At 39.7% G+C, this 15,080-nt stretch overlaps 1 protein-coding gene across 9 annotated transcripts in view; it reads right to left on the minus strand.

Annotated features, from left to right (window-relative positions):
* PPFIA2 (PPFI scaffold protein A2) overlaps window positions 1-15,080 on the minus strand; it is a 323,573-nt gene that overhangs the window by 284,943 nt on the left and 23,550 nt on the right. For all 9 annotated transcript variants that reach the window (XM_083182335.1, XM_083182325.1, XM_083182332.1 and 6 more), the window contains exon 2: window positions 9,833-10,083. In XM_083182335.1, the coding sequence (XP_083038461.1) occupies window positions 9,833-10,081 (249 nt within the window). In that variant the 5' untranslated portion in view covers window positions 10,082-10,083. The remainder of the gene's footprint in view (window positions 1-9,832; window positions 10,084-15,080) is intronic.

The raw sequence follows: 15,080 nt of genomic DNA on the forward strand, positions 1-15,080 counted from the left end.
CTAACGGATTATACCAGGTTGTCAGGAAAAATGTTTTTAGATAGGCATCAAAAAGAGACCATGTTGTGACATAAGCCATATATAAAGGACTTAACCTACAGTAGGCTGGCAACCTCTTTTACTAATCTCACATATAAAGTTATTGAAAATACTATCATATGCTATGTGGTACTAGAATTATACATTTAAAAAAAAAACGAAAAAAAAAAACTTGTGACTTCTAGAACACAATTGTAATTTTAGTTTTTATTGGATTGGTAACTTCATTGGTATTCGGTTCCAAATATTGTTTACAAAGATTTATAATAGATCATCCATACTGCAGATCTCTAACATCTAGATATTATAGCATTAAGAATTTAATGTAGATGTTCTGTACACTAGGCATACGTTATGTATATACTGTAAACCTGTCTATATTGTCATATTGTCTATATGTTATACTCAAAAATAAAGTAAAACAAAAGAAAGTAGAAATGTATAAATCTATAAAGCTGGTAGGTACTGCTCAATAACATATGTATCCTTACAATGTATCAACACAAAAATACCTTGCAGTATATTAATGCTCAGAGCTACATCCCACTAAGGACCTGATTCAGGTTGTACTGTAAGTAATGAAAAATGTAAGTACTGTAAAGCCCCATACAAACCAGATGACTTGCAATGTGGGCGATATTGTTAAGTTCCTCCGCGGGGGAGACATGGGTTTTTAATTTTAGTCTTTGTCCCAAATGTCCAAAAAGTTGACATGGACACCGTATAGGTGCACCACTGCGCTTGCCATGCTTCGGGTATGGTGCCTCGCTATGCACACTATTTTATTCTACCTCCACGCCCTAGTGGATGGCAAGACATGAAGTACCGCCTGTTGGCATATCGGCTCAAAAATGACCTTTTGACTGTCAACCTAATTCATGTGTTGACCTTATGACCCTTTGGACCTTAGGCATGTCGGCCTTCAGTGGTCAACCCAATGTATGGCAACCTTAGCTGTGTTGACCAAACAAACGTGTCCTGCTTAACTTTGTATCTAGAATAAACCATGCTGATATACAGTACAAGGGGGGCAAATACATTTAAAGGTTTTCTGTGCAGGGTAAATAGTGGTTGCTTTTGCAAGTAGCCCACAAATGTTTGCTTTAATTTTTACATTGCAATTTTGATTTCAGTTTCAATACACCCATCCAAATCTAAGGGGGCATTCGCACAGGGCGATTTTAGCCCTATTTCTAAGCGATCTCTGTAGACCGCTTAGAAATGAAGCACAGATCGCTCAGTATGTGTTCCCCCTGAGTGCCAGGCATGCACGGTCACACACGTCACCATCGCCTGACTAGATCTTAACTATATGAAATCAAGATCTAGTCTGATCAGAGAACACTGGTCAGCACGCATCGCTGGTGCATAGCATGTACTGTACGTCAGTGATTTGTGCTGAGCAATCTGTTCTAAACTACATCGCTCAGCACGAGGCTGAAGTCGCCCAATTTGTACAGGGCTAAGGTCTCTCTGTAGATGTTATATCTGTCCCATCTGCAGTGTAGCATAGTTTTGCCCAGCTGCCTTCCTTTTTTTTGCTTGCTTACAAACATGAATCGGAGCCTGATCCTAAGTTGGCACTTCAAGACACAACAAATCAGTCGCACCATGCAAACTTGTACCCATCATAGCTTCCCTTCACGTAGCCGGTAGTGTGTACATCGTGTAACAGGGATGGGCCGCAAAGACACAATCAAGTCTCTACATCCCCGGACCTACGTTGTGCCGGCCAGGAGGGATCAGCTATATAGTCGGCAAGTATGATGATCTAAACCTGAACCCAATTTACAAATCACAGAAACTAAACACCAAAGTTACTATAGTAGGGGTTTTGTGGGAAAATTGGTACTGCGCTCCCAGCTGCCTGTATTCTGTTCTAAAATAGGGGATCACCTAGTTTCCCCAAGAATTGCAGAAATGTAGGAAGAAATATTTAGAATGTGAATATGGGCGCTAGAAGAGTGGTGGGTGTGATTAGAATACAATGTAGAAGCTGGTACTTCCCTGTATTGTTTCAAATTCTCCTGGTAGGGATTTTTCCACAACGTAAATTCTTGTTTGAAAATATGAAAAGACAAGAAAAAACAACAAGGCAGTGCCCCTCGTGTAATCCTGTTTGACTAATTTAGATGTAAATTCTAAACAAATGGATCAAAGTGGTATTTTATGATCCAATATTAATCGGTCGGGGGGTCACCCCTTCGCAACACACTTACACCAATCAGCAAGTGTGTTTGCCAAAAACAAGATCTTTCAAATCCAAATTCAAATCACACTGTACAGTAGAATGATGTATGACGGGGGTTTCAACCCCTAAACCATATACTCACGTATAGATGGTTTTATCTGCACATCAAACGGTATCTTTCAATGGCACAGAACAAGGATGGAATGATGAAAAAATATTTCCTGGGTCCTTATATATAAAAGTAGGTATCCTTTATTGGTACAATACAACAATAAAAACTTAAGGTGGGGTCACTGTACTGTGAGTAGCCGGTCAGGACTGGACAGATATAGATGATGGTAATATGGTGAACAAGGTTACCGGGGCCCCTTCTCCTAGTCCACTCTGTCCAGGATCCTTTCCGCTCCTCCAGCAGTATTATCCACCACAAGGTAAAAAATGCAAGGGAAATCCACCGACGCGTTTCGAACCATAGGTGGTTCTTTTTCAAGGTGTAGTCCTTCCCCTTGCTGATCCAGAATATATAGGTGTCCTATTGATTACCACAGGTGTAGCTCAATTTATTTAATTGGCCCACTGTGTAGCGTAAATTTCTCAATGTTACTCTATCTAATGTTATGTAGTACACAGGTTTCGTTGTGGTTTCCCACATAGTCACCTCTAGTAAGTGATCTCCATCTGTATGGTATATAACCCGGAATAACGCTATATGGATTCCGGGTTATATACCATACAGATGGAGATCACTTACTAGAGGTGACTATGTGGGAAACCACAACGAAACCTGTGTACTACATAACATTAGATAGAGTAACATTGAGAAATTTACGCTACACAGTGGGCCAATTAAATAAATTGAGCTACACCTGTGGTAATCAATAGGACACCTATATATTCTGGATCAGCAAGGGGAAGGACTACACCTTGAAAAAGAACCACCTATGGTTCGAAACGCGTCGGTGGATTTCCCTTGCATTTTTTACCTTGTGGTGGATAATACTGCTGGAGGAGCGGAAAGGATCCTGGACAGAGTGGACTAGGAGAAGGGGCCCCGGTAACCTTGTTCACCATATTACCATCATCTATATCTGTCCAGTCCTGACCGGCTACTCACAGTACAGTGACCCCACCTTAAGTTTTTATTGTTGTATTGTACCAATAAAGGATACCTACTTTTATATATAAGGACCCAGGAAATATTTTTTCATCATTCCATCCTTGTTCTGTGCCATTGAAAGATACCGTTTGATGTGCAGATAAAACCATCTATACGTGAGTATATGGTTTAGGGGTTGAAACCCCCGTCATACATCATTCTACTGTACAGTGTGATTTGAATTTGGATTTGAAAGATCTTGTTTTTGGCAAACACACTTGCTGATTGGTGTAAGTGTGTTGCGAAGGGGTGACCCCCCGACCGATTAATATTGGATCATAAAATACCACTTTGATCCATTTGTTTAGAATTTACATCTAAATTAGTCAAACAGGATTACACGAGGGGCACTGCCTTGTTGTTTTTTCTAGTCTTTTCATATTTTCAAACAAGAATTTACGTTGTGGAAAAATCCCTACCAGGAGAATTTGAAACAATACAGGGAAGTACCAGCTTCTACATTGTATTCTAATCACACCCACCACTCTTCTAGCGCCCATATTCACATTCTAAATATTTCTTCCTAAACACCAAAGTTACTGTCCCAATATAACTAAAGCTGCAAACTGTAGTTAGTCTATTCAAATCTCACATTTACCCCACCTGATGTACAAAGATGCAGAAATTCTTTGATAACTTTTGACGGTACTTATGTATTATCTGGGCTCCCATGTTAAATGCACCCCATTTTTTCATACCCTTACTATCCAACTATGCATAGAGTTGATTTTATATAATGTGGCGAGCGCAGCGAGCCACCGTGGCCGAAGCGTGGCGAGCCCCGCGAGGGGACGCGGTCTCATAAGAATAACGGGAGCCCAGATATTACATAAGTACCCTTTTGTCTTCTCTTGCCCTTTAGGATTATGGGTAATCAATGTGTGCAAATATTTTAGACAGTTAGAAATATTGTTACTTTCCAATCAGACTAGGTTGAATTTATATTTGACCTGCTTAATCTATTTGACTGTTGGAAAATTTTTACAGCGGTCGTAAAACATATGAATTGGTGAAAAACTTGCCCATCCATGTGTTTTTCATTCAAAATGAATGGGTATTTGACAATACAGTGCCTCTTTTCCACAATGCAGTTTCCCCCTTTTAACAAAGTTGAATCTGCATGGGGCGAAAATGCTGATGAAAATGGCCCGCACTGAATAGGTATATTACAATATTTCCGACTGTCGGAAATATCTGCACACATAGAATATACCCCTATGAAGTTGCAATAGAGTGTAAGCTTAGAAAAGGGCTAATCTCTGTGTGATTTTGCTTTTAGATGTGAAATCTAAAGCTGGGATCAATTTAAAATAGCAGCGTATAAAGTGCAACTTTTACAAACTTGGACCATATTATATTCCCCAATTTGTCTATTAGCCAACAGCTGCTTATATTTCTTAAATATATTACGTATTATATTCCCCAACAGCTGGTTATAGGTCTTAAACAGCATAAAAAGTTTACCAATAAAGTAATATTTGGTTTAGTTGGCATCCAAGCAGTAAGAGTCAGCATTTCATTGTGTACAAGGTTTGTAATTTACCATCTGCTAATCGTCCCTGTACCAAATTAGAAAAATTATATTATCCTCAATGGAGGGTTTGTTATAAAATATTAGAGTTTTGACCAACTTAACTGTACAAGGACATTATTCAGTGCATCTTTAATCAACAACGAGAGCCTGCTTTAAACAGAAAGTTGCATGTACGTACAGTAATGAAGCACAACATAGCCCAGTACCAAAAATGCGTTAAAGAAAGGTTTTTTACCTTGTATCATTACAAAACTCCTTATTTACCAGGGGGTCAATTTAATTGTGGGCGCCTGGTGAGAGTGTTGCCACTGCAATGGCATAGAAACACTGGCAATGGCACCACATCTCACATGTCTTGCAGATTCACACCAATATACTGGGATGTAACTCACAGGTACAAAAACATTGCCCGGCCGTTTGCACTAGCTCACGGGTACAAAAATATTGACGATAAATTGAATTTATCTTAAAATGTAGTGGCCCAAAAAAGTAGGAGGGAAGATAGGAGGGAATAAAAAAATTTTGGCTCCCGCAGCTCTCGTGAAAAGTGATGGGAGATATTAATTTGTTGAGATTGCCACTAGCTGCGGGTTCTGCGGCTGCACATTATTTCTGATAACACCCAACGGCGGGCTATTGGGAGCCCAAACTGCTGTTTTAGCAGCACCCTTAAATTTTGCGGTGCATGGATACCATTAAGTGTAAGAAGTAATGGGTGAACACGGCACTCATGCCCATAGAACAATTCATACCCATTGGGCTGCCATTACTTATATGCACCCAAAAACAATTGATTTCTGGAGCCTTCATAAATAATTCATTGGTGTAAGTGACGCAGCGCCTGCTGTCCAGGGAGGGGACTGATGTAAATTTTCAAATATTCTCTGTAAAGCGCTGCGGAATATGTGTGCGCTATAGAAGAAACTGTTAATAAATAATAAATAAATGTAGAACAAAATGTGGACTAAAGCATATTGATAGATTAACCGCAGAATGGTAATCTTTGAATTTTGCATTTACAATTTAGAAGAAGCTAGTAACACTACTATCATAGAAAGAGGTGCATGGAATGTGTCTTATTAAGAAGAAAATGCTCATCGATGACTGTATACTGGTGCCGGGCTCCTGGCAGAAGTTGGGGTCCCGGCGTTGGCACGGTGACTGCAGGAATGCTATTTGCTGGGATGCTGAATGCATCTGGTTTCAGTGACATGAAACACCAGTGTATAATCCATGCACTGCCTAAAGTGGTTTATAGTTTTTTATATTTATTATGTGCAATACAAACAGAGTACAACAATAACAATATGATCATATAGCATGAACAGAATTGTGGAGTTGTTTCATAAATTAGCAATCAAATTATCTAATTTGATATAAAATGCAAATCAAGATCCTCAACACAAAGCAAATAACTAATTATATTACCAAGCAAATGGTAGGCCCACCAGATAGGGTTTCAGTAGAGTTATAACAAAAAACATTGCAATTTACAATCTTGTATCGTTTCAAACACTAAAAGGCTCTTTAAAAATAAAATATAGTTTATAGCTAGTTTAAAATATTAACTCTAGACTCATTTACCACAACACAATGCTAGACATATTCCTCTTCAGTTGCTGACATAGTAAAATTATTAGCAATAAACATTAATTAATATTAAACCAAGCTGATATATACATGGTAATCCATCTATAGGGATGGGATTATTTATACAGAAAGACGCTATGGAGAAATCTAAAAAAATTGAAAAAAAAAAAAAGTAAAACGCACAATATTTTTGCTTCTTTGTGAGAATATGAAACGGCTTTTTCCTATCGGAGTACTGCCAATCCATGTTGTAAAGACCACAATGCTACAGCACTGCCGGGGAAGACTGTTGATTTTTTTTATATATCCTTGAGGAAATGTTAGGCACGCCACTCCAATATTACAGACAATCTTATTATTAATGAAAGATCAAGTTGCAATAAATAGATCTCATACCTGTATAGACAGTACATGCCTTTGAATTAGGGTTCAATTTATTATTGGAGGCTGTTGGGCAGCAGTTATTATACTTTTTTTTTTATTGTGGAATATCTCAGCAGTACATAATTACATTATCTTCTCCCTTAACCCTTTCCTACTTTACTGAATACTTAAATCATTCGGACATCATTTTTCCTATATGACTTAAGTGAAAATTGGCTTGTTAAATAGACCCTATAACGGATAGTATTACTGCCGCTATGTAACATACAGGGATCACTTAAGGGACCATAAAGAATACTTATCTTCAGGAAAGCTAACTTTGATTTGTTTAAGGATTGTATAAATGAAATAGAGTGGGATAGTTTATTTGAGGGGAAAAACATAGAGGAAATAAGGGAAACTTTCAAAACGCAGTTAGATAAAGTAACAAATAAATGTATCCCAAAAGGAAATAAGGATAACATCAGCAGTAAGAAACAGTCATGGCTGACTAAAAATGTATAAAAAATTATATAAGGCCAATGGGGACGAGGAAGCATTCATAAAATACAAAGCGGCAAATAAAATTGTAAAGGGGAAAATCAAAGCAGCAAAAAGAGAAACTGAAAAGCGAATAGTGTTGGAAAGCAAAATAAATCACCAAAAGTTTTTTAAATTCATTAATTGTAAACTGTTAATAAAAGAAAACATAGGCCCCATTAACCAACACTAAAATAAATAGCATTAATGGAAACAAAGCAGAATTACTAAATACATTTTTTTTATTGGTGTTTACTAGGGAGAAGTAGTCATTGGAAATTTACAGGGGCACTACAAAAGGGAGGAGCTCTATAGCATTAAAAATAGAATTCGACAAAGAGGAGATCTACAAGGGGCGTTGCAAATTCAAAACAATCATTAGGTCTAGATAGGATTCACCCAATGGTTCTGTTGGTACTAAGGGAGGAGTTAGTAAATCCTCGCATTACATTTTTGAAAAATACTTTTCATTTGGTATAGTTCCCAAAGACTGAGGTTGTACCGATATTTAAAAAAGGAAAAAGAGAGGAGCCTGCAAATTATAGACACATTAGATCAATGTTGATTGTGGGTATATTATTTAAGGGAATTCTAATGCTCTGTACACACGGGGGCGATAGGGGCTGAAATCGCTGGGAATATGGTCGCTGAGCGACCATATTGCCAGTGATTGGAGTGTGCACCAGCGATAAATCGCCCGTTAGACCTCATCTAGAATTGTGTGTGCCATTCTGGGCCGCACACTACCGAAAGGACATTATAGAGCTGGAAAAAGTCCAGAGAATGGCAACCAAACTGATAAAAAGGGATGGGGTCATTAACCTATGATGAAAGATTAACTATGTTTATACTAGAAAAGAGGAGATTACCACGTACAAATATATCAGGGGGTAATATAACAATTGTTCTGGTACCCTCTTTGCTTTGAGTGCAGAGACTAGTACACGCGGGCATGTGCTTAGATTGGAGGAAAATAGATTCCAGACCATTCGGTTTCTTTACAGTTACAGCAGTAAGGGTATAGAACTCCCTTTCGGAGGAGATAGTATGGGTAGACACTTTAAATAAATTTTTTCCAGTAAAGGTTGGAAAAACGTTTACTGAAAAAAAACAAAAAAACATCCAGGGGTACAACCCATAATCGGCATTTTGACAAAAGCTATGTAGATTATATTAAAAGGGGGTTTCACAGCTAGGCCATACACCTTAGTTATGTAAAGTTTGAACTTGTTGGACTTATGTCTTTTTTCAACCTCAACTACTATATTATTTGAGGGAACACTTCTCCTCTGACCTGGAAAGGACAGAGGAGGAGTGTTCCAGGGTAGCCATTTACGTGGCACTGAACCCCATTTAAAAGGTTGGTGCTGCCATTCTGAGAGATCACTTGAGTAATTTGATATGAGATATATGTATTTATATGGGGTTGGAGGTAAACACTCGTAACTAGACTTAAAATTCCAGATTTATTCACATTCTTATTTTCATAAATAAGACAAGCAGTGTCTTTACACAAAAAAAAATTGCGTTTAAGACTTTAAGCCCTTCTTCATTTAATGAATAAATTGGTTCTTCTGTATGGTTAATTGCCTGGCTGTAGAAACATCAGCACTATTTAATTTGACTTCAGCCCCTCTAGGCCAATGCTATATACATCAATGACCTGAAATCCACTATTTGATGAATTTACAATTTGTTCCAACAAATTCCCTATTTTGCAATCTGCTCCCAAACTCTACAGATATTTACCAGTGACATTCCAATTTTTTTTGTAATCTTCACATAGCACTGATTGTCACCAGTGGAAGAACTGTAAGATTGTCAAAACAGTCGCTCAAAAGACTGGCTGCCACCATACATAAGCAATCGCAAGTCAGGTCCATCGCAGATTGTCCAATGTGTTTGAAAATCTGCAATGGAAGTCACTTTTTGATCACAATAGTCAATGGGGGAAGCCCATACATCAGCTATGGCTTAGAGCAATTATTACAAAATCGTGAAATTGCCCCAATGTATGGGCAGCTTCACTTGAGATCAGGAATACAAATTTTTATGAACATTTCCTGATAGGTCAGTGGAGAGAAATACAGGTATAGTAACAGGTTGCAAATTCAACCTGCTATTTGAATGGTAACGCAAAGTATGACTCTTCCAGCAAAAGTTGCAACTCCAATAAAAAATTTAAAAAAGCCTATGACATGGCAGAGTAATTGCATACAAGTGCCTGGTAACTGAACGTTCAACAGTCCAATTTTTGTTTTTTCTCCAATACCTGCAACATTTTTACTAGAAAGCTTAAATGAAAGCTATAATTTGTTGTAGAGGCAATGACTTGCAGTTAAAGCAGATGTAGAGAGACCCAACTACTAAAACAAAAATGTTACCATTACAGCTTATCATGGCGGAAGTGTTTGCATACCTGGGGCAGTGCAGAATTCAGCTGGCGTTGGAGGGCGTCTCTATCGTATATAACATCTTGCAGTCGCTGCTGGGACAATCCTAGGCTCTCCTGGGTCTCCCGCAACGTATCCAGCAGACGGTCGCGCTCATCCAGCATGTTCACCATCAGTTGTTCAAAGTGGGAGTCCGAGTCAGAGCCACTACTTTGGGACCCCCTCTGGCTCATGGGGGTGTCCTCGTTTATCGTCGGCATTACTTCGCACATCATTTCTAGGAGAGCAGAAAATAGCTTCAGAAATATCACAAGGCAATTTTTTTCCATTTTTGTTTTTGTAATAGTGAAATGATGGAAAACATCTGTTAATTTATTTAATCACATGAAAGGTAAAATAGGTCATGGGTAATTAAAGCAGAAAAATGCAGCCTGCAAATCCAGCTAATGTCACACTACAAATCCAGATGACACTTAAATAACCATTACATGAGAAATTTAGCTGGCTTACAGCAGCAGGCGGTTCTAAGGTATTAGACATTAATCAGGACATATATTTTCCAGGTCACGAGGCAGGTGCACTGTGCATGGGGGATCTAAACCCCTTCTGGGCATGTGCAAACAAAGCCTGCATCATCACACACACAGCGATGTGCAATGCGTCCATATCTTAACAAGGCCCATAAGTCCTACAGCCACAGTGAACCACATGATTGTATGCCTTTTTATTAGAGATGTGTACCGATCCTCAGTGTTTTTTCATTTCTTTAGAAATGTATAAAAAAATAAGTAAAATATTTTTTGGGGACTTTTTTTTTGCCCCCTACATTATTCTATTATTAACATCTGGTTTGAGTCCTTGATGAATGCTATGCGGATTGCTATGATTGTGCATGCTGAGGATTTGGAAAATTATAAACAACACCCCCCCCCCCCCCCCCCCCCAGAAAAAGTACAGAGACACCCACTCAGAGGCAGAACTTTTTAAACCCCCATTGTTGGGGGTCCCTGCTCATGGGGGGGGGGGGGAACCCCCTCATGAGCAGGGACCCCCAACAAGCAGGCACACCCCACCACCACCAAGGGAGATGAGATGAGATGCGATATTGTATACAATAATTGTAATGTGTATGGGCACCTTCAGAGTTGTGGGTTTCCGGAGGTCAACAGGAAACTTCAACAATTTAACAGCCCCACAATATAGTCTTTAGTATGTCAATATATTTTAAATCATCATCAGGCGCCAGGGTAAACATCCTCTAACTGCAGACATATGTGTTTAAAATTATTTTGAAGCAACTAAAGGTAAAAAGGTTCCTTTGATGGATAGGTAACCTAGTGGCTGCTCTGGTATTGATGCTTTATCTAAATATAAATTCAGTCCAACATGAGGATTAAGCCAATGAAGTGAAATTGCAAAATTGAACTGGGAGTTTTTATATGTATGTAGCTCATTAGGGGGTGAGCGTCGCCACTATCATGGTCCACTTTTGTAAAATAATATTTGCTAATTCTGGAGGGGGGGGGAGGGGGGAGTTAATGTTCCAGGTACTCAGAAACCCACCCTGTGCACCATTGCTTCGAGCGACATCACTATTAGATTTTGGCACATGCAGAGTGCAAAGTATATGCATGCACAGTTAACCTATAACCACTCAATTGCAAGAACATTGGCATAGCGTCAATCATCTCTACTTTTGCAGACATCAGAAGGAAGGATTTAGGCAATAGAATATGTTTTAGAAGTGAAAATCACTTATCACTTATTTGTCTATAGTTTGGGTCGATTAGTTTTTTTTGTTTTCCAGTCATATTTACAAACAGACCATTAGTAAATCTCTGATTTACATTGAGTCCAATATCTTGGTTCAGACCGTGAGTGAATTTGTGGGTTGATTTTTGCCATTAGTATATCTCCAGTTTGCAACATCAACCAAAGTCTTTGGAAATACACATAATCAGTCAAAACTGACCTATAGTACAAAATATACATGCCGTAGTCAAACCTCAGGAATAAAAAGTGCCTACCGAGTCTTGCCACATTACTTAAGTATTGGGCCATTTTTTATGGGGTGCTGCAACCGCTATACTGTAGGTCAAAAAAGTAGATCTCCTAGCAGTTACTGGGAACTGTGATAATAACATAAGCAATTAGCAAGCTCTGCGATATTTGTCAATTGACCTTATTCCCCTGAAGGCTATGGACATTGGGCCAATTCAGGCCTGATCTTTGGGATGCAAATCTTCGGAGCCCAGCATTCAGGTAAATGCTGCCCAGCACATGCTAATTCCCAGACATTTGCAATCACTCACCATTAAATGGTTCTCCCCTCTGTTTGCAGCGACGAGTAAGCCAGGACTTACTCAGCGCTGCAATGGACATGGGGAGAAAGAGGCCGCTGCCAATGTCAGCACCTTCCCTGCTAACGGCCGGGGAACGCCTAAGTTTTTTGGGGCACACCCACTAACTTACCATCCCTAACAGTCGCAGGGTGTCAATCACACAGCAAACAGCCAGCGATGGCTATCCATTGCTGGCTGTCTTCACACGGAAGCCTTGCACATGCACACAAACGTACCAGGCACATGCGTGGTCATTTCATTATCGGCAGGGCTGCCAATTTGCGGCCTTGGGTTCAGATCGGAATCTGGCCCATAGTTCCATTTTGTTCCTGTTTTTAGAGAGCGATCCTTGAGATCATTAAATCTGTATGCACATTAGTCAAGCTGGGTATCTATACACTAAGTCTTGGAGAGTGTTGAAGTACACGAACATAAAAAGTACCAGCCAATCAGCTCCTAACTGCAATGTTACAGGCTGTGGGCATGGATCTAGAACTAGAGACTTTACCCATCAAGCGACTGCACACGTGCAGCATTCACACTCACCTCAGTGATGACCACTTCCAGGCGGTCTCAGTCGCAGAAAGCGGATTTACATTTGCACAGACGGCAAAGTTTCTTTGATGTACCAATAACTGTGAATGTATTTGCAAATACATTCTCAATTTTGCACATGGTTTTTTTCCTATACAGACGGGGCAGATGCTTTCTGTTCGCAGTCCTCGGTGCACTCTCTGATTAGCGATCCATGCTGAATTAGGCCCACTGGGGCAGATATATATTAAGCATGATAAAAGTGGTGATAAACCACCAGCCAATCAACTGCTGTGATCTTTTCAAGCTCAGCTGATTGGCTGGTGAGTTATCACCTTGCACTTTATCAGGCTTACTAAATCTGCCTTAATGTTTGAAAAATGAACATTAGGAGCTGGTTGGTTGGTACTTTATTTCCATCAAAGGCTCCTTTATCTCTGTCCATGTTTTCTCTCTTCAGCTGTGTACACACTGTTCAATTTGAGCTAACGAGTTGGACTATATAGTCAAAATCGATAGCAAGTTAGTGTAAATCACACCGTGTTTTGCCGAACCTGATCCTATCCTGATGTGCAGCCCTGCAGCCCCCAAATCGTGTTGGGTGTACACACCATAAGGCTTTGTAAATAGACCCCAAAGTGAGCTCTCTGTGGCAATAATTGAGAATTACTGGAGCAAAATGTAATATTGATCGATGGTCACCTAAGTTAGAACAAGACCTGGGAAACATTAAACCAAAAGTTGCCTTGCTCTTGGGGGTATGATAGAATACCGTATCCCAGTCATAGCCATTTAGTAACTTGAAATGAAAGTTCAGACAGGGATGCCTGACTCAGGCAGCTGGGAACAGGATTTGGTGGATGAAATCAATTGAACATTGTCGATAATTTCTGTTGCACAAAAGCGGAAACAAATACAGTGTTAGTAATGTATGGTTGAGAGCATTAGCTTTTTTTTTTTAATCGTACTTCTCTTTCAGGGATAACCTTAATGGATAACTAATGAGGCTTTTAATATGAGATTGACTAGAGAAAGACAGGATTAATGTCAGAAAACCTGTCCTTTCATTTTAAATGAAACACTCTATGCCAATTATTACCAGAAAGAATGAATGGTCAGGTCTCTGTTGTAGGCAGCTTATGTCCTACCTAAGGTATAGAGAGCCATTAGCACTGTGAGAGCTGATTTTCTGTTCTGCACAGAAACGGAATGATTCTTCACATCCCATTCAAAATTTAAACCAAAAAGCATGTGTACAGGGATTGATATATTTATATGACGGAGTTGCTAAAACTTTATTTACTCCATTTTCTCTTTACCCCATCCTCTTTCTGATGTCCATTGCCTATAACATTTACCCTGGCGTGCCGTTTAAAAAGTTACGGGAGTGATGGTGGAACTAGTTAGTGGTGGGCCCAGGTGCAAAGACATGCTTAGCCAAAGCACATTAAGGGCAGTATTCATTGTGAATTATCACTATGTGCAGCGAATCCTATTTAGGATTCGCTGCACAGTCAACCATGTTGCAGAGGGCAGGAGCATTTTCTGCCAGCCCTCCGTCTGACCGTTTTTCAATGCTGCAGGGGTTCGCTGCCCCTGATGGCAAGTTTTAACCCCTGCGGCGAATACTGCAGAGAGCTGGGGGACGGCGGCGGGCAGGGAGATGAAAGCCTCCCTGCCTGCGCCGGACAATGTGGGGCAGAAGCAGGGCTCCTGGGGACACAGGCAGTAGAAGCTGGCCCCCGGGAGAGCTGGCAGGTTACTGGGGAAGGGAGCCGCTGCACTGCTCCCGCTCGGCATATGTAATGAGTGGGAGCAGTGAATAGATGATATCTAATGAGCGGCTCTCAGCCCCCTGCTGGCTGTTATGTGTAAAAAAAAAAAAAAAATTATATAAATATTCATGTGCAGTAAGTACATAAAAAAAAATAGCATGCCCCTTCACAGAAAAATAAAAACACAGATTTTTTTTACAACAAATAATAAAAATGTATTTTAGTTCAGTTCACCATAAAAAGATGGCGATTGCTACACGGTGACACATGGCGAAAATCACTTATAAAGCAATTCGCCATCTGATCATTGAATACACTCACGGCGAATCACATTGAAAAACACATTGAAAAACCACAATGAATCACGGCGACTATCAGACGACGAATTGTCCGTCATTCACTGTTCGCCGTCGGTGAATAGTGCACGTTGAATAGGGCAAATCAGTTTTTTCAGTAAAAAGATTCACCTTAGAGCACGAAAATAGCACACATTCGCTGTAGAACATGGCGAATCAGCCTAATTAAATACTGCCCTAAGAGTTCAAATCAGGTCTCCTTTGATCTTATTCAAATACAAAATCTGTAAACTGGGAGTTATCATATTTCTCTATACTCTTCATCTC

Source organism: Crinia signifera, chromosome 4 (genome assembly GCF_055691185.1).
Source record: "Crinia signifera chromosome 4, ASM5569118v1, whole genome shotgun sequence".
NCBI classification, from domain to species: domain Eukaryota; kingdom Metazoa; phylum Chordata; class Amphibia; order Anura; family Myobatrachidae; genus Crinia; species Crinia signifera.